The sequence below is a fragment of the Aythya ferina genome (genome assembly GCF_964211825.1).
Source record: "Aythya ferina genome assembly, chromosome: 23".
NCBI lineage: Eukaryota > Metazoa > Chordata > Aves > Anseriformes > Anatidae > Aythya > Aythya ferina.
In genome coordinates, this window is record NC_140321.1 from 1,891,361 (window position 1) to 1,910,255 (window position 18,895).

At 43.2% G+C, this 18,895-nt stretch overlaps 1 protein-coding gene across 7 annotated transcripts in view; it reads right to left on the minus strand.

The window, feature by feature from the left end:
- Nucleotides 1-18,895, minus strand: part of GPATCH8 (G-patch domain containing 8) — a 55,478-nt gene that overhangs the window by 10,952 nt on the left and 25,631 nt on the right. For 4 of the 7 annotated variants that reach the window (XM_084496738.1, XM_084496737.1, XM_084496739.1 and 1 more), the window contains 3 exons: nucleotides 9,556-9,623; nucleotides 9,008-9,094; nucleotides 4,907-5,050 (listed from right to left, as the gene is read on the minus strand). In XM_084496738.1, the coding sequence (XP_084352864.1) occupies nucleotides 4,907-5,050; nucleotides 9,008-9,094; nucleotides 9,556-9,623 (299 nt within the window). Of the gene's footprint in view, nucleotides 1-4,906; nucleotides 5,051-9,007; nucleotides 9,095-9,555; nucleotides 9,624-11,692; nucleotides 11,738-18,895 lie in introns of all 7 variants that reach the window. The other 3 variants (XM_084496740.1, XM_084496741.1, XM_084496742.1) reach the window with 1 other exon arrangement.

Here is an 18,895-nt window from a genome sequence, read left to right on the forward strand (position 1 = left end):
TCACTACGGTAATCCTGCCTGAGAATTTGCTTGCGTGAGATCATATTGAGGCAGGACTTCCCCACTACAGAATTAAAGCGCCTTGCTTTTCAGGTTCACAGCCAACAGCAAATGGATTTTCTCAGTTTAATTTCTTTGCATGACAAAGCCAGGCAATTTCACTGAACAGAGGCCTATTTAACAGGCGTTCTGTACCTAAAATTGCAGAGCAGAAAGAGATGAAGTTATTCTCAGAAAAATACAGCACTCCACTGCTTTACTAGACCTGGAAATCTGGGACTTCCAGGACAAACACTACATGCAAGAGGGGGGCACAGCAGATTCACATGCAGCGAGATTCCTGCACTGGCTTGAAACAGGAGGCAGCCCACGTGACAGCGCAATCCCATTACAGAGCCTACTCCTCCCCAGCTATTGTTCTCAAGTCTCTGCCAATCCCTATTAGATAAAATAATAACGTACTTTTCATTATATGCCAGCAGATTCTTGGCTTTCTGAACTCTTGATGTATGCTTGATTCTTTGCCACAAAAGCTTCTGGGAGTGAACTACGCCATTACCACATGAGCTCAAAGGATGGCAACCTTTGTTTTATCATTTCATACAAGTGATAATACAATGCTTGCTTTTGGTAATCAACATTCTTTGCACGATAATAAACGAAGTGAAGAGAGCAGAGGGGAAGTTGCAGGCATCTGCAGTTTTATTTCATTTTAATTTCTTCCCTGACAACTCCTTTTCCATTTATGAAAATATACCACAAGTTAATGGAACACAGATAACCCAATGACACAGATCTGCTCACCCCTCAGGAGGGGAGCAGTGCTTGTAACCATGAAGCCCAGGCCTTGCACACTGAAAACTTATTTTATTGAACACTCTCCACTTATGTCTAGAGTACACAACCCCATTTCTTGAGAGCAAAGCATTTCTACAGTATACAGCAGAGGAGTCTCTCATATAACACCAACTATCTTGGAGACGTTCTCAACTCTTCTACATTCATGTTGTGCTCAAAGACACACGATTTTGGAAAGCACAACTACAATTCTTCCCAAACCAGAAAGTTCAGGGTTTGGTTTTAGAGTACTCATCAACCACAGCGGTGACTGTGTTGGTAATTTTATTGTGCTTTAACATGGCTCTCCCCCTTGGCATTAGAAACAAGGATCCAGTTAATTAGGGCAGGAAGAAAACCACAGATCTATAGTTTCACTTCTTAGTTCCACCCCCTTTCTCAAAGAATCTCTTTAGGGAAATATATTCCCTTTGTCCCTTTATAAAGAAAATCTATAAAAGGCAGAGTTAATCATCTATACCTCCAAAATGCCACACATTTAGAAAAAATAAAATTAAAGCTACATAAAAGACTGTATTTCAATACTGGTTAGAGTTCTCACAGTTAACCTGGCAAAAGTTCACAGGAACATGTATTTTGCACTGAATTCAAAAGGTGAATGTCTTTATTCTGTAGGGTCAGTGATTCAGTGAACAGCTCAGCCCTTCATCAGGTACTCTAGCAGTAACAGATAGCTACAGTATAAACCATACATGAGATTCTGGATGTAAGTTCTCAGATGAAGTTAAAAAAAGTAAAAGGAGACTGCAAATGCTACATTAGTTAGTGCTAAGACAGTTCCAAGCACAGCACTTTAACAAACTGCTCTCTGCAATGTGTGATACAGATGAGGTTTATTTGATATTCATTAATGCTGTGCACTACCTGGGTACAAGCCTAGATAAGGAGACTTTTTTTTTCCTCCACCAAACTCTGGTATGAAGTATTCTCTCTTGATGTTAAAACCAAATTAAGGGCCAAGTCCTGTAATGCCATAAAGACGCATTCCCACCAAGTCCAGAGTATTCAAGGACTTTGGAAGCTCTCAAGCCCCTGGACATCACATATGCAGATCCACAGGAAAGAAGCACAAAACCTACAACGGCTCCATCCTCACTATCCAAGTTCCTCACTAACTGCAGTTTTCCTTCTACACCTGCTTTCTTCCCACATTTATCTGTTAATTAAAGGCAGTCACGACTGTGCAGCATCAGAGGCGGGGGTCCTTCGTAAGCTACCACTTAGCTCTAGCTGCCAGGGTTCAAGAGCTTATAGCTAAAAAAAAAAATACCAATTAAAGATATCAGTAGCTTTCCAGGGCACAAGAAATTATTACATCTATGGTAACAGCACTTTCCAAATGCTCACTGAATGAGCTTTAGAGGGACTGAGTTTTTTCTTCTTACAGTGCCATCTGTATGAACTTGAGTTGCTTTTAGTCTTCTGGCTTTCCCCTCAGAGGGGCTGGCCAACTGGTGAATACGGTTCTTTAAAAACATTTGTACTATTCATTTCAAGAATTAACCTATTAAAAGAAGTCTAGAGAAGAACATTACATACCTCCAACATGATGTTTAAAATACAAGTCAGTGATTTGTGATAATAAATTTAAGATCATTTTTCCAATTAAGGTAATCTAGAAATACTGCCTTTTGGATAGAAATTTGGTGTTGATGTCAACTCAGACATAACCAAATGCCATGAAAATAGTGCAGTCAGGAAGTAAAAATAATAAAGCCTCCCCTTTAATTGTTTGGTGGGAATAAGTTGGTGGTTGGTCCAAAATTTATCCGGTAGGGATCAATACACTTACCTATCATCCCTGTTTCGCAATAATCCTGAGTTCCTTCCTGGAATACAAGACAGCGTCTTTATAACTTGGGAGAAGAAAGGGATCTGAGGATGGAATGTCTATTTACAGAGACAATCTAATGTTCACTGAGCCACAGAAGGAACAAGGAGACACTTGAATGCCGTGGGTATGTGCAACTAAAAATACTTAAAAGCAACAACGATCCTGTGGAAATCTCTTCAACAAGAGAAGGCAAACCTGAAGCTCTGACACCTTGAGAATTACTGCTGAGAAGACAAAATGTTGCAGAAGCAACACACACCAAACTGGTTTGCTTAATTGTCTAGGATGCTGTAATGTCTCATCTTTCCAGGAAAACCTACTGATTAGCCTACTTTTAAGAAAACAGTTTTTCCTCAGAAAACTGCGTTAGCCTTTATGTAACCTTGCCCTGGTGTCCAAAGAGGCAAAACATGAAACATCAATGTGCAACATGAAAAGATAACTGTTACTTTGGAGACCACCTCACAATTCAGAACAGACTGTCAGAAATGAGCCTTATCTTGAGCGATAATGAACAACACCAGTGAGATAGTGTTACTTATGCAAATTTACCTTCGTTGTTTCTAGGTAGCTTCAAGTTCACTTACTGAACACTGATCCAACAGGGTGACACACATTTCAGCACTACATAACGCTGAGCATGCATTTCCCCCCCCTAAATAAACATGATTGCTTCTTTGTTTAAACCCCTGTGTAACTACAAATTAATGCTGGGTGACTTATCAAGATTTTAAAGGCTTGTTCTCTCCAAAGCCTGCCAGACGTTGCTGCAGACACAAAAATTGTCCAGGAGCATCAATTGCTTTACAAATCACCACCTGTAACAACCAACCCCCAAAGTCCTTTCTATGTATGAGAACATTACGCTACCCTCTGCTGTACCAAGACTTTTTCTTTCCAGCCAGCCTTCTTGCACCCCTTCTGGTGACCGTTTAAACAGTCCACTTGGGGGGTGGTTTGTTTCTCTTTCTTCAGCATCTCTAGAGGCTAGAACCTTACTAACCTCGAGTCAGTCCCCTAATTAACCACCGAATTGTTTTGAGCAGGAGTAGCCATTATCACACTTTATCACCACACTGTAAGAATGTGCCACAAACAGGTCCTTCCACCTCCTAAATAGATGCGTGTAATAGCAGTCAAGTTTCAACAAAGAGGTTGATGGAAAAATTTAGACAAAGTACACTGCTATCAGGTATCACAACTGTGCCATCAGCTCAGGCAAGACAGCCTGTTTTCCCAATACAAAACACATGCTCTTAATCTACTAAACCACAATTCATCACAGGACTCAGACAGAAATTGCCCTACCATGAGATTTCCTATTAAGCCTCCCTCAGCAAATTTACTTTGAACTATTACATCCTGTACTCAACACATAAAAAATTCATACTCTGTAATGTTATATTCTCATCTTAAAAGCTCTTGCTTCACTTCTATTTTGCAAGACCTGGTACTCCGCAGCACATCCTCCAGAAGTTATCGGTGTTTTAATGATCATATTGTTAGAATTTATAATTAACAATACCAAAAAGTCTCATTTGAGCAATTTTATCCCTAGATGAGCACAACATTGCTATCTGTTTTAAATTTACATCTCATTTAACAGCTTTAAATGGTAAAATAGATTAGGCTAACACATGAACTTTTATTATTTATTATGCCACACAAAATATCACATAGCTATTGCAGTACATCCTACCTTGGGACAAAAGCCAATGCCACAGATTCTGAATTGATCTTCTCATGAACATTACAGAATTTGAAAACCACCCCTCTTTTACAATTCTTTTGACAAGGCCCATTATTTCCTAGTCTCTTCTCAGTAACTTGACAGAACACAGAATAAAGTTTTTAAAATGTCCACATGGCATATCATCAGACTCTGAAGTTGTATTACCATAAAAGCTGATACAAACTGGGAGCCATCCATATCCATGTGTATTCTTCCCAGTTTAACAGCAGCCCATTCTTGCTTGTGGGTCAATAAAACTGGGGCTTCTCGATGTAAACAATGGTTTTGCTGTACAGTGTTGTGTTGTTTTTGTTTTTTTGTTATGAATGGTGGGCATACGAATCTTAATCAATGACACAAAACACCTATTCCTGGGGCTATGAGCATAATAAGCACACTGGGGAAATTCAAAGTATTAACCACAAACAAGACCGCTGCAATGAACAGAAAATTAATGAGCCATACTATCAACAACTATTTACCTGCTTGTGAGCATGATCGTAAGAGTTTATGTGATTGTCAAACTCTTGATGCTTTTGATACTGCTTGTCACAGAGTTCACAGTAGAAGTTTGCTCTGAGGTCTTCCAAAGCCTTGGCAATTGCCTTTTCTTTATCAACATAATCCTGCAAAATTAAGAAAAAACAATTCTGTTAAAATTCCTGTAAAATAATCAGGAAGATTCCTTTAAGGAAAAATATTCCTTAAGAAAACCTTAACATACACTGATGATTAAGGCACTTTTTTTTTTAAACCAATCAGTCTTTACACATTAAAAAGTATGAAGAATAACTTGGCTGTGCTATCAAACCAGTCTTCATTCAGTCTCCTGACAGCACATAATCTTATCATTAGCACAGGTATCTGTAAACAGAGACTGCTCAAAAAGAGTTACCGCTGACGGCACTAAGACAGTCCTCTTCCACCTGCAAGAAGTGAGCCTGCTGGACTGTCTGAGATGTAAAAGAAAAAAAGAGAGGTTCAAAGCCTCAAGCTAACACAAACAAACTGGCAGCTGCCTGCTCACAAAAGGCAATGAACAAATACACATCGAACCCATGGAAGATCGCTGCTTTTGGAACAGACTCTTAGAACTTTAACCACCGATACTTCCTCCATTTTGAGTGCTAACAGATGTCTGCTCAACCTCAATTCGTCTGTAATTCAATAAGGATGCGCACAGATAGGCAGTTGGGAAAGCATCACTCAGAAACCACTGAGCTTAACTCGCTTCAGTGTAATTTTACAGGCATTTTTCTGTCAGCGAAATCTTCCCAGGAGCAACACTGTCCATTAAGCTGAGTTCAAACAGCGATTACACCAGGAACAGGCACAGGTAGTTGCCATTTTGGGAGGTCTTCTCCCCCCCCACTTTTGTTAAGGGCTGTACACGCTACTTATTCCTTATATAATTCAACATGTTTCTAGGCACAAAACTAAACCTCTGAGTAAAAGGTGCCGCATCTCGATTGGCAACAGTCACATCCTACTCTTTTGCTATAACGAGAAGTAGCAGCTTTCAGCTTGGCAGGGTCAAAAAGCTCTGGGACTCGCCCATGCAGCCGCCTGCTCGGTCGGTGCAAACCCCAGGCAAACCCTCACACCGCTGCCGTGGCTCCAATCCTGCTGCCTGAAACCCAGCCCTGGCTGCTCCGCAACCCCGTCCCCACAGGGCAGCTGCACCGACGCAGACCGGGGCCAGCAGCCGGGGGCTCGAGCACACCCAAAGCCAGGCGAGACAAACCACGGGGTGAGCGGCTGCTGCCTCCAGCTGAGGCTTCATTACAGCCCTGCCAGCAGAGCTAACAAAGCATCTGCACCCCGCGCAGGGCAGCTGGGGAAGGTTTACAAGTCAGAAGCACTTACCACCGACTGTACTGAAAAAAGCTCCAAAGGTTGTATACAACCTTTCGTAGCTACAAAGCTACAAAAGACTGTGCTAACAGCAGCACACCCAGCACAGCTAGTTACCTTACCCATTTCAACTGGAATAAAGAGAAGCGATTCAAGAAAAAAAATAGCCTAACACTTGAGAAAAGGCATGTAACAGTTTAAGAGTTTGTCTTCAAAACCAACTTTTTATGGAAAACTTTCTTGCATAAGAAAAAGGAGGTAGTAAGCGTTAAAAAGAAAACACTTCAAAAGCATTCCTCTTTTTATTTGATAAGATTTTGTTCAAGATAATGCAGTTAGTCTCCCAGTTCTCACATCAAAATTACTTCAATATTGCCAATCATGTTTTCTATAATACTAGATTCATGCAAAAAAAAAAAAAAAAAAAAAAATCAGCACCCCAGGGGAAAAAAATCTGAGAAATTCTACTAAGTTTTTTTTCTATCTCCATTTTAAAGCTCTATCCAATCTTTAAATATAAATCTGTTTCAAGCTCCTGCTTCCATCCATTATGGGAGGCCCTTACTTAGAAGGGAAAAAGGCACCTAGAGATTTGAGCCTGAGGCAGGTCCCCACGAAGACAGGAAAGGAAAACAGAACAGCATGAGGTTCACAGAACAATGCCATTTAAAGTTCTTCTGATGTCCAAACAAGCTTCCTGCACCACGTGTATTTTTTTTCAGAGAGCATCCTGTGGCTAAACAATGAAAACAGCCATTTGAATTATCAGCACCTATACAAGAGAAGGGAATTAGAGAACATTTCTTGCTTCTTGGTTGCAGAGTTATCTGAAATTCCTTTGAGACTCACTGAATGGCTAATCATGATGCGGCCACAGTTGGCAATTGCATAACGGACTCCTGTGGCGCAATGAAAAATTTACACTTACAGAGATTTTCACAGATTAATATGGAAATGCAACAGCCTAACGATGAAGCGCACTAATAAAAATACATCCAAGTTGGGAGAGATTGCTGCTGCTCCATAGAGCTCCTGGAAAAGATCTGTGCTGAATACTGGCAGGAAGGGAAAATGCTCTCAGAGAGCAATGCACATCCAACAGCATTTGGAAAGACAATTGCAAAAACTAAAGAACTTTACCATAAATTGCATTGCAGACTTGAGACAAACATCATTACACGCAATTCACACAAGAGCTCCTAATAACCCTCCGAAATGAAGCAATACTTTGCACCCTGCAGCTGTTGCCTTCTTAAGATCCCCAGCACCACAGCCAGAGGCTCACTGTGGGACGGGAGCAGGCTTTGGGTCCAATGCTGCCCGGGAACGGCTCCATCAGAACTAAACCTCATGTTGCAGTGGGCGAGCAGTATGCCACCCGGCATGGACAGCATTGAAAACAACAAAAGATAGAACAGCTTCAGGGAGAAAGTGCACCTGGCCATGGAGGAACTGTTCAGCGCAGGCTATTTAAGCCCATTTAAGAGCATGCCTGCACTTTTAAAACATGCCAGAAGATATCATTAACTTCATTCAGCTCCAAACTAATAATTAGTTTTATAAGTAATTACAATGACTTTTATTTTTAAATGAACAAATATGCCAGCAATTCTCTCTTTGTAAAGGAGTTCTGCTTTGTAAAAAGCACATTAAGGTCTCAACTTAAGGGGAGGGGGAGAATCAAGAAGGGAAGATACAAGTTTTCATAGCTGAATAAACCACCTGCAGTATTAACTGTTCAACCAGAGAAATTAAATTTTAGATTTGCCATGGTTATGTTTAATTTTAATGGCACTGAAACTACTTTTCCACTATTCCTCAAAGAATTAAAATTTATGCAAAAATGACACTTCATTGTAATGTCTGTGGCTCTTCTTCAGTCCTGCTACTTCCAAAGTCTCAGGGCAACCAAAGGAGCAGCCTTTCTCAAGGCTTCATGTACTTTCCAGGCTGCTAAGCAGAAGAGTGGATTAAAGGACTAGCAAAGACCACATCTCCACAGGGCACCAAGTGGGAACTCAGTTACTGCTAGTTCAAGTATGCTCCAACATGCCATGCTCAATGCCAACATGACAGCCCCCTTTTTTTTTTTTTTATCATTAAAAAGATGTCTTGGGTTTCCTTAAGTCTTACAGGTCTCATAAATCCTGCGGAAACATGGAATATACGTGTATTTTTTTTTAATGCAGCCTGAGAAATTCTTCCAAAGAGATACAGCCTATCAGTTTCTTGGAACCGGGGCCACAACCACATCATAACATGTTATTTGCTGCTTACTCAGTAACAACAGATCTACACCTTGGGTAGACCCTTGTGGATCCCTCCCAACTCTCATATTCTATGATACATCATTTCCAGTTGATAACCGTCCATCTGAAATTTGATTCTGCACTGACAAAGTGGCATGTTCACCAGGGAGCTTGGCAGCCCTGGGTCTAGGGAAGGACATGTTCTGCTTACCCTAGAACTGTTCTTTCCAGAACAGGAGCACAGCACGCTGACAGAAAGCCTCGCTACTAACCTGCAGCTCTTTACCAATGAAAGAAAGACCAAGATTAATTCTAGGAAGTGAATAACCCATTTGTTAAAATATAAAGAATCTCAAAACAAGAATAGGTAATTCCTACCACTATTACTGCAGCCTAACAGTAAGAGCCATATCCTACTAGAACAAGTCCCCTCCCGTTGAGCCCCTGGGAACTTTGATGTTAGTGCCCCCATTTCAGTACCTTGTATTTCTGCCTCAGCTCCTCGGTGTCTTCTTTCTCCACCTCCAGTACACGCCTCCGCTCAGTGGCATCTTCGGCGTAGTCAAGCTTTAAAAAAAAAAAAAAAAAGTAATTTGTCCCATAAATACTTTGCACTACTGAGACTGACAGAATGTGTAATTTAAAAATTGAGGTTCGAAACAGAATCTTTGCATATTGTACTTCTTTTTCCTTGTTTTGTCATCCCACAGTGCAACCCACATGCAAAACAGCTCACTAATCCTTCCGAGCTGGTGGCTCCCAGCAGGCCCATCCACTGCCAGCAGCAGCCATAGCTTTGCAGAAGTGAAACTCAGAAAGCTGAGGAGTTTAGGGTGCCATCCAGACCTCAGGTAACCCATGGTAAACAGAGTGTGCATTTTGAGCAGAAATCTTTTCTTATTGTGTTGATTTAAGAGCAAGTTTTTCTTCACCTCTGATGCACAAATTCTTTTTAATTTCTTCCCTACAGACTCTCCGAGATCCAGGCAGTCAGTGAGAGGGGTCATGCTGGAGCCAGGCAAGCTTACCTCCATCTCCATCCGCCCCATGCCCATGACATCGTACTTGACAACAATCGGGATGGGATCCGTCCTCCCTGTAACAGGAACACAGGCAGGTGGTCAGCGGTCGGTCCGTGTCCACAGCTCACTTTGACACATTGGGTTTGGGTGGTTAGAGATCTTGCCTTGGAGTGCAGAGACCAGAAAGCTACAGTGAACCAAACACAAGCCATTCTCACAGCTTACAGCCAAACCTGCTTCTTGGCTCCAAACCGGCTCAAGTCTAACACACCTCTGGTACTGACAAAAGCTATGCTCTGAACATTAACTGGTTGGGTAAAACGTACTCGTGGTTAATGTTCAACTATGGCAAGTCCTAGCACGTGGATGCTAACAGGACTTGAGCAATGAACTTTCTCAGTGCTTCCACACCAGGCAATACGTGCTCCTGATCTTTTGATACAAGCAAAAAAGCTATTAAATGTGTTTTGTTGCACTGCCACATCGAGAATTGATCATAACTTCCCTGTGAAAAGCGTGGAAGCCTCCCTCCCACCAGCTTTTGGCACTTCCCAAGAGGAAAGGATGCTCATCTGGCGGAGCGGCGTGTAAGCCAAACTCCTTCCCCTCAAAAGGAGCGCCGCCAGCACAGGCCAGGTGGTCAGTGCCCTGCTTCCCAGCTCCTGTGGGAGAGATGCTCCAGCACCCGCTGTGTCATCTGTAAGCTGTGAAAAGGACTAGTTGCGAAGAAAATTGACTTTGAACTAATCAAACTATGCTGGAGATTTATTGTTGGTTGTTTTTTTTTTTTGTTTAAACATATCTTTAATCCACTCATAACCAGCCAAACAAAGCAAAATGGGGCAGACAAGCACTTTACTACCACAGCTTTTTTAATTTGTATTTGTTTATTGAAATTTTACATCACAACTCGCGCTGTTTGTTGTGATGTAAGCCCACTGAAAAAGTACTTACCTTCTCTGGTGCATACCTTGAGTAAAAAAACAGAATGTTTACTTCCCTTAATATTGCTCTTGGTTTGGTGTAAACAACTGTTTTGTTATACACACATACAACATATATTATACCTTTGGGCTAAAAGATCTATGGATTTTAATCATGCCAAAAAAGTTACATTGCAATCCACATGCACAAAAGGCTGAAGCCTTTAAAACTGCCTCGGAAAATGTGTACGCGCATCAACTGCTCTCTTCTCAGCATTAGCTTTCTCTAACTTCTGCCAAAGCAGCAATCCGTGGATTTTGGACTCCAGAGTCCTCAGCAACCTGCCTTGTCCAGACTTTTTTTTTTTTTTTTTTTTTTTTTTTTAACTCTTAGAGGCACAGAAGTATGTATTTTTCTTTCAGAAAGAAGTCCATTTAATAGTTTTATTTTCATTTACATGCCCATACACTTGACGGCAGGCATATATTCACCAACTCCAAAAGCATTTGTTGAGTTGATCCAAAATTGTACTTTGATTTTAACTTTCATTTGGGTATTTTAACATCGTTTTCCACATGAAAGCATTTCTCTTATGCCCAATGGTATAATAAAGTAAGCAGTGACTGCAATTTTTAGCAAAAGGACCAAATTAAAGACAGGTTATAAAAATGACTTCCTAAGTGCAATATCACTTTCATAACGTCTCAGCCAGGGATTTACTGGTAAGTGGTAAACCCAAATGGAATGACTGGCAGCAAGTGCCAAGAAATTTTTTTTCAAGCTTTTTTTGTTTGTTTTAGTTTGGTTTGGTTTCTCCAGCAATAGAGATCTTTTGATGCAGCCTCATTGCTTTGGTAAACCCCTGCGTACAAACAATGCATCAGTACTTTTGCCTTCTAAGGCAGTCAAAGTTTTTCAAAATCTATTTGTAAATTGCAGTAGCAAGTGCTAGTGCCCATCGTGTTGGGGAAAATCAAGTTTGGACAGTATTAGAAATTTACGTTTAAACTGATTTTGGCAGTTCTAACACAAACAGAAACATCCCTTTTTAGCAATACCCTTTAATGAACAAGGATCAGACAAGTGTGCATAAAGAAAGGAAAGGAAAGGAAAATGAAAGACCAAGCAGAAGGATGATGGCTACAACAGAGAAAGTAAGCCTAACATATTGGTGCACTGATGACAAAAGGAGTAATTCAGTCTGAAAATAAAAAATTACCACTGCTAAGTTTACCATCACCACAACAAGTCCAGGATCATAACGCTGTAAAAAAGAAACACCATTTGTTAGGCAGAAACCATTAGGGGCAGAAAATAGGCCGTTTGTAGTAGGCAGGTAGGATGGGTTAATATAATACGAGGCTTCTTCCTCACCCCTCCACCCCAGCACCATGCTTTGCCCTGTGGAATCAGGGAGTGGGTACATCTGAACAGTTGCTGCTCGATTTCATGGCTGCGTTTGCAACCTGACATTTGCAGGTGTTGGCAGAGGTTGAGCTCTTGGCAATGGCCCAATTTCAAGGATGCACTTTGGCACATTAAAGCAGGCAATTTAAAAAGAACCAAATCAGGACCTTCAGGCAATTACCAATATATTATTTTTTTGGGGGGGTGGGGGGGAAATAAGCTCTGTTTTAAGAGGGGAATATTTAACACAAAAGGCGATGCCTCCATTTTAGTCTTAACCATTATTTCCTTGCAGATGAAATAAGACAGCGGCCAGCCGGAGCCCAGCGTGACATCCAGCTGACAAGTGCCAAGCTCGAGCACTCTGAGCACGTCTCCAGCACCGAAACAAGGGCGCCACACAGCAGGCCGGGGAAGCAGGACACGCTGCCAGGCACGGCGCTGGGTCACGGGGGCCTGGGGAGCCTCCTGTCATGCCCTAGGACAGCCACTGTGGCGGGCAGGAAGAAACGCTGTCGGTTGCCAGAGAGCCACCCCTAACCCCGCTGAATGCCAAGCAGGCTTGGGCAGAAGATGGAGAACAGCCAAAGGGGAAAATGGGGCTTTTAAGTTAAACTCTAAGTTCCTCTTTTAAAGAATTCCCTCAAGGAAAAGGATCCAAAGGTTCTCCACATTACAATGTGAGCTTTACCAGCACATAACCGTGGTTCTCGGAGGTTGCAGGGCTCCCAGCTTTAGGGTTCTCGCTGACCATTTTCGGGTACACCAGCACTGCGAAGGGGAAAGCTGAGTTTTCAGGAAAGGCCAAGAACTGCAGCACTTCACACCAAACCAGGGCTGTGAGCACTGCTACCCTGACAACGAACCCCTCCACGTGGCAAATCATGCAGCTATGTCCGCACCCCTTCCCCTAAAACCCCGCAAAAAGCCTCAAAAAAGTTACTTTCTTTCAGAACTATGTCACAGGCTCTTTCCTTCACAGACTAGTCACATTACACAGTGCCACAACACCCCACCAAAGAGGGGGTCGCTAAGTAAATGCTTCCACAAAGGGGAAACACTTGGGGGGGTGGGGGGGGGGAGAAAGCAGGACACGACAAAGCACAAACCTCAAGAGGTTGAGAAAAAGCAGCGGCTTACATGAGAGCTGCACCTTAGAAAACAACCTCAGAGTGAAGGAAGCAGACTGCAGGAGCACCCTGCTGAGCTGCAGCAGGGACGGGCTCCTCCGAATCCACTCCTCTTGGATTGCACAAAGTTACTGGGTATGAGCAAATATTTTGCCAGCAGCTACAAACCAACAAGCCTCGGAGAAAGAGTTAATCCTAATGCTGCAGGATTTCAGCAAGAGTACGAGCCACCGAGTCACGCTCTGCTCTGAAGATCAGCATTTCACAGTTGCCAGCTGCAGGCTGCTTGCTCCTTTCTCTGGACACGGCAAGCAGATGCTGCTCCGCGCCTCCGAACAGGACGCTGTGCCAGATGGACCTGCCATCTGAGCCCGTCTCGAAACATTGACATTTTCAGTGCTAGTGCACAGTTTATCTTTTTTTAAACAGTCAAAACAGAAAACAGTTGTCAGCGATGATTTAGATGCAGAAGGATTCTTCCCTCCAGCAATCCCGTGCACCTACAGTGGATATAAGGCCTTTCTGAAGGTCTGTTTAAAACCAGATATAAACGATGTAACGCTGTGAGGAACAAGGACCCCAAAAGTTATGCATCCATGTAATTTACCCCGGTATATTTCATATTATCATTTACGCATAGCATACAGGTACCACAAGTAACAGAACAGCCTTAATCCCTCTCCCTACCTTGACATCTATTAAGGAATTCATCCCAGGTACATGCTCTGTGGGAAATAATCCTAGAAGACCGACTGCTATCACACACTTCATCAGAGGAGAATTTCACGAACTGAGCATCTCGGAAGGACACACTGAGATGGGGTCATGTTGAACACAGACGATTTTTACTTATTCGCTATCTTTATGTTACAATTCCATACCACACCATGGTAGGAGGCAGCTTTCCAGGAGGTTTTAGTTCCTTTTGGAGAGCTGCTACTGCAGCGATGAGAAGCGCGGCTGCCTGAAGACTGCATGGGAAGTTTCAGGATGACACCAACTGGTTCTCATGGACATGGGTTAGTTTGGTTGGTTACCAGCAGTACGGACCCCACTGTGAGCTGTGAAAGGTGATGAGGTGCCTGGGCCCGTAGAATCACAGAACAGCTGGGGTTGGAAGGGACCCTAAAGATCATCCAGTCCAACCCCACTAAGGTTCTCAGGCACCAACACCCACAGCAGAGCACCCACAGACACAGGACATGATCACCATTCAGCTACATTGCCTCTAGGAACATCTGAAACAGTGAGGAGTCATCCTGCTTGTGGATTAGGTTCGTTCTCTAAAACAAAGATTTTGCAAACACTATAAACTTTCCTGTGTCTACTGCACATTTAGGTAATCAAAGAGCTGTCACGTAAAACGCTCAAACTCCTCATTCAGTACAACAAAAGGGAAGGGATGAGGAAATCCACTATTTTTTACTGGTCAACAAGTCCTGGCAAGCTCTGTGGTGCTCCTTGCTGGCTAAAAACAAAGCTACATTCTCAGCCTTATGCCGACTGCTGCAAGAAGCAAACAAACAAGAGCAACCTTTTATACTGGTCTCCTTTGGGAATGTGATCTGTGAGCTCATCTTGTTTGTCTCAGATTTCTGGAAGGGGTCACAGACAACCAAGACATTCAAGCAAAGTCATCTACCACCCTCAGCAACAAGGGTCAAGTCCCAAGGAGGAGAAACTGGTTTTCAAGTATGCAAAAATTGTGCTGTGAACTTCATCCTTACTAAGCAGGAGAAAAACAAATGAAAGCCAAGTTGCAAACACCCCAATCACATCATAAACTTCAAGTGAGCCCTAAACTTCTTAGACACACAAGCCAAGGGTGACCCTTGCAGAAAACCAAGGGTTAGTGATTTCAGAGCTCACTGAACTTCTTTAAGGGCAGACAGACAGAGTCCGGGTCAAAAAGCACCCCCAGTTTCCTAACCCAGTTGATGACTGGTATTAAGGAACAAGATGGACGATGTTACAGCATGAACATCAATCTCGATTGACCCAGAATATAAATCCAAGGTATGAGACACTGTCTTACCTCATCTTGGTACGTGGGGAGGGCTGAGGAGCCCGTCTGGCCCAAGGGCACACCGCAGGAGCGGGGACAGGTCGCACACAGCCTTGGCTACCTGCCTCCCACCCACACATCTTTCGTGGTTTTATTAAAACTGTTTTAACACTGCACAAAGGGCAATAAAGCCTGACACCATGCCAAGAGAAGGACATCTCAGCATCACAGTGACCTTGTGTCATTGACAGAATAACGATTTCATGGACTGCACGTGCTCAAATTACCCAAAACTTACAGCCTATGACTGAAGGAAGGACCTTGCATGTTGGAGAGCAAGTATGGGGGCAACCGCTTCGCACGGAGGAGAGGGAGCCCTGCAAGCCCTTCCTTTAGGTCTGCGGTCTCGGGCATTTTCACATGGTGATGAAGATTGGTATGATGATAGCAGGCTTTCAAAGCCACATTACCCATACTATTTTTTATTTTTTTTTAAAAAGCTAGCTTTTCATGAAAGTACTCCTCTCTTAAAACCATTGCAATGATTTATGTTGCAAACATGAGCACGGAAACGTTAGTCTATGCCAGAACTCAGGTTCCTTGTGAGGACACATTAAGATATAAGATAAGACCATGTTTACATCTTTCTTGCGTAAGACTGCCAAATCATTCAATACCAAATGAATAATGGCACTGTTAAACGTTCTTGTCTTTTTCTTCCATATTCTCTTGTATTCATTACAAAGCTTCCATACCCAGAAATAAATACAAAATTCCTCATTTCCTCATGCTGTTTTTCTCGGATGCTCATTGTTCTGTGTTCCCAAAGCCTCACAAACATCTACTCTGTCTGCCTTTGTGAGATCAGAGGATTTAACAAATGGAAAAATACATTAATATATTAGCCATTTGGTGAACTGCTAACAGAGCCAGGATTCAAGACCACTGGAATTCAAGCCCTGAGCTTATTTCCTCAAGCCACAGCTGCCAAGCCATCACACTTGTGACTGATCTCAGCTGTGTGAGCGGTCAGAGCTCCACTTATCACTCCCCACATGCCTATAGAAAGCAACACCCAGAACCAAAGCACAGCTCACCAGCAGCCACCTAACACGCTGTTGGAAAAGTGACTCTTATTGAGCTTGGTCTCACGCATGACATTATCACAGAGGCTGCCAGAAAAGGGATAACTCCTGCCTTAACAGCAAGTTCACCTGCAAGCTCCTCCTGCTCTCTGCACATCTTTTAGTATTTTTTAGGCAGATCTGTTCTTTCACCCTTGATACAAAAAGGAAGGAAAACGAGAGCTTGTCTGAACACATTTAGGGAGAACGTGCCAAATCAGAACTGCATTATGGTATAACTGATGGGAGTGGTGATGATTGTATTTATCATCACAGAATTTGCAAGTCATAGAACACAAATCCACTTGGTGGTTTGTTTTTAATGAAAGCCATGCAACAGTAAAGACAGTCAGGTGGGGAACTGAATTCTAGCATTTTCTAACAGATCCGCTGTGCCTGACTTTGCTATGTATTTTAATGGATCTTGTTAGAAAATGGGCTCACGAAAGGATAAAACAAACTCAAAAGTTCTGTTATGCACACTTGTAACTGCTGCTGCCTGCACGTCACCAGTACAATACACCACAAGCTTGCAGCACACCGTGCCCGACAGGAACAGCACCGCCCTGACACCCCACAGAGGCTTGGTTTCAGAGATCACCGGGGATCGCTGCTCTCCAGAAGGACTTTGGCAGCCCTTCAGAACAGTCGTGTCAAAAGAATGCCAAAACTTTGCTAAAAACATAACCAAATTTAAAAGAAAACACTGCTAAATAGGAATCGGGGGTCAGGAGGCATTTCTTTCCACCCAAAGGCTACAGGTAAAGTCACTGCTCCTTCTACAGACCTGCCCCAGGGAGACCTCCCTTTTCCCAATGCACCCGCTGCTCCTGTTCTCTGGACTACAGAGCTGACAGGCACCAGTGCAAGGCAGCGTGCCAGACGCTGTGCCGTACACCATCAGCTTAATGGAGTTCACAGCGAGTAGCGTTTTCATCACAAGCAAGTGACGGAAGGGCTGTCCTGGTCCCCCAAAGACTACCAAGAAGCAAACTGAAACAAGGCTTCACAGCTCGATTCTAGTTCTACGGGAACAACTCCGTATCACCCAAATGATTTGATTCAGCAACGTAAGTACTTAAGAGTAGCTATGCTGCGACAAAAACATGTTATTTGTTGCCATAGCAAAATATTCAATTCTGACTCACCTCTCGGAGACACCACAAAAGACCAGGGTAACCCCAGTCTCTGTAAGAGCGTGAATTAAATCAACACTCACGTGGATTACAAGCAAACTAATTGCACACCATACGCTGCATGCAGAGGAAAATGGTTTGGGTAACTGGATGCTTAGCTTAACTGCATCCTGTACAGGTGCTGGAGCAAGGCTGAGCAAGGCCCCTAAGAGAAGGCAAAAAAAAAAAAAAACCAACCAACCTGACTATGAGGGCTGCCCAGAAGCTGCTCACAGGCACCCAGCTGGGTATGAGCCAGTCGTGCCCAGCCAAAGCCGGAGTCCCCCTGTACAGCCAGCACCAACCAGATGAACCTTCCCAGCTAACGAGCCCTTTACACAGCACCACAACCAACAGCAACAGGGGCAGCTGCAGGACAGCAGGGAAGGGGAGGAGGCTCTGAATTAACTCGCTGAAGCCAGACCTGGACATTAGCTTTCCGTTACAGTCAGCCCACTTGCTCTTAGCCATCCTGGCAGCATTTATCAGATATTCCCCCATGCACCCTGCCAGCCCTAACCCCATCCCAGACGACCACCTACTTCCTCGGACATGACTCCTCCGAGGAGTTAATTGAAGGATTCAGGAGAGCCAAATTAAAACACCTGCCAGCCTGAAATGCTGGGTCACTTTGGTGGGCACTCGAAGCGTCATCCTCTTTCTGAACACATCAGATATAGTTGCTTATTCGTGTCCCTCCTGGCAAAGCAAAGTGACAATGGTCTTTGTCTTTCCCAAGGAGAGCTTTCATCTGCTCCATTTTCCTTAGTGAAACGAGGCAACAACTACTTCTCTTGCAGCTATTCCTCCTGGAGGAGTCACCACCTATCAAACACACAATGACCAAGAGAACACAGATGTTTTCAAGCACGAAACACTTTTTTTTAAATACTATAGCAAAAACTTGGAAACAAGGGGAAGAGATGAAGAGAACCTTATAAAGACATTTTCAAAGGCACGATGAAAGTTCTACTACTACTGCATGTCAGTCCTCCAATGCTTTTCATAATGCTCCAACCTCATATGAAGTACTTTCTCCAAGAGAAAGCATCAGAACACCTGAATTCAAGATCTTACTCAGTCCTTCTGACTCTTAGGTCACTTCTGATTCATTTAGCAGGCCCATTTAGCAGGGGGCTGCACACGACAGTCAGGCCCTGTTTTTAGCCTACTGCTAACGCCATTTCTTCACCAGGCCACAGATTTCTTGATTATCATCCAAGAATGGGAAACACTCTACAATTACCATCTTCTCATGTCAGAACAAGATCATCATACATCTTTTCACAGGCAAATAACGGCTCCCCAGGCCATACATTCCAGATTTAAACTGATCCCTACCAACTGGCAGCCCCCATTCTGCTTTCTCATATTCACTGGCCGTCAGCAAGTCAAAGCACCATTTCCAAATACCAGCTGCTTGCAGCGGGGAGAAAAATGCAAAATACATCAGGAGAATGGATAAGCCAATGGATGACTGCTGAATTCATGATGAGCCTCTCCAAACCATTGCTCTCCCCCTAGAGCGGTCAGAGATGACAGCACTACCCTTGCCCAGTATTCCACCCGATACAAATCTAA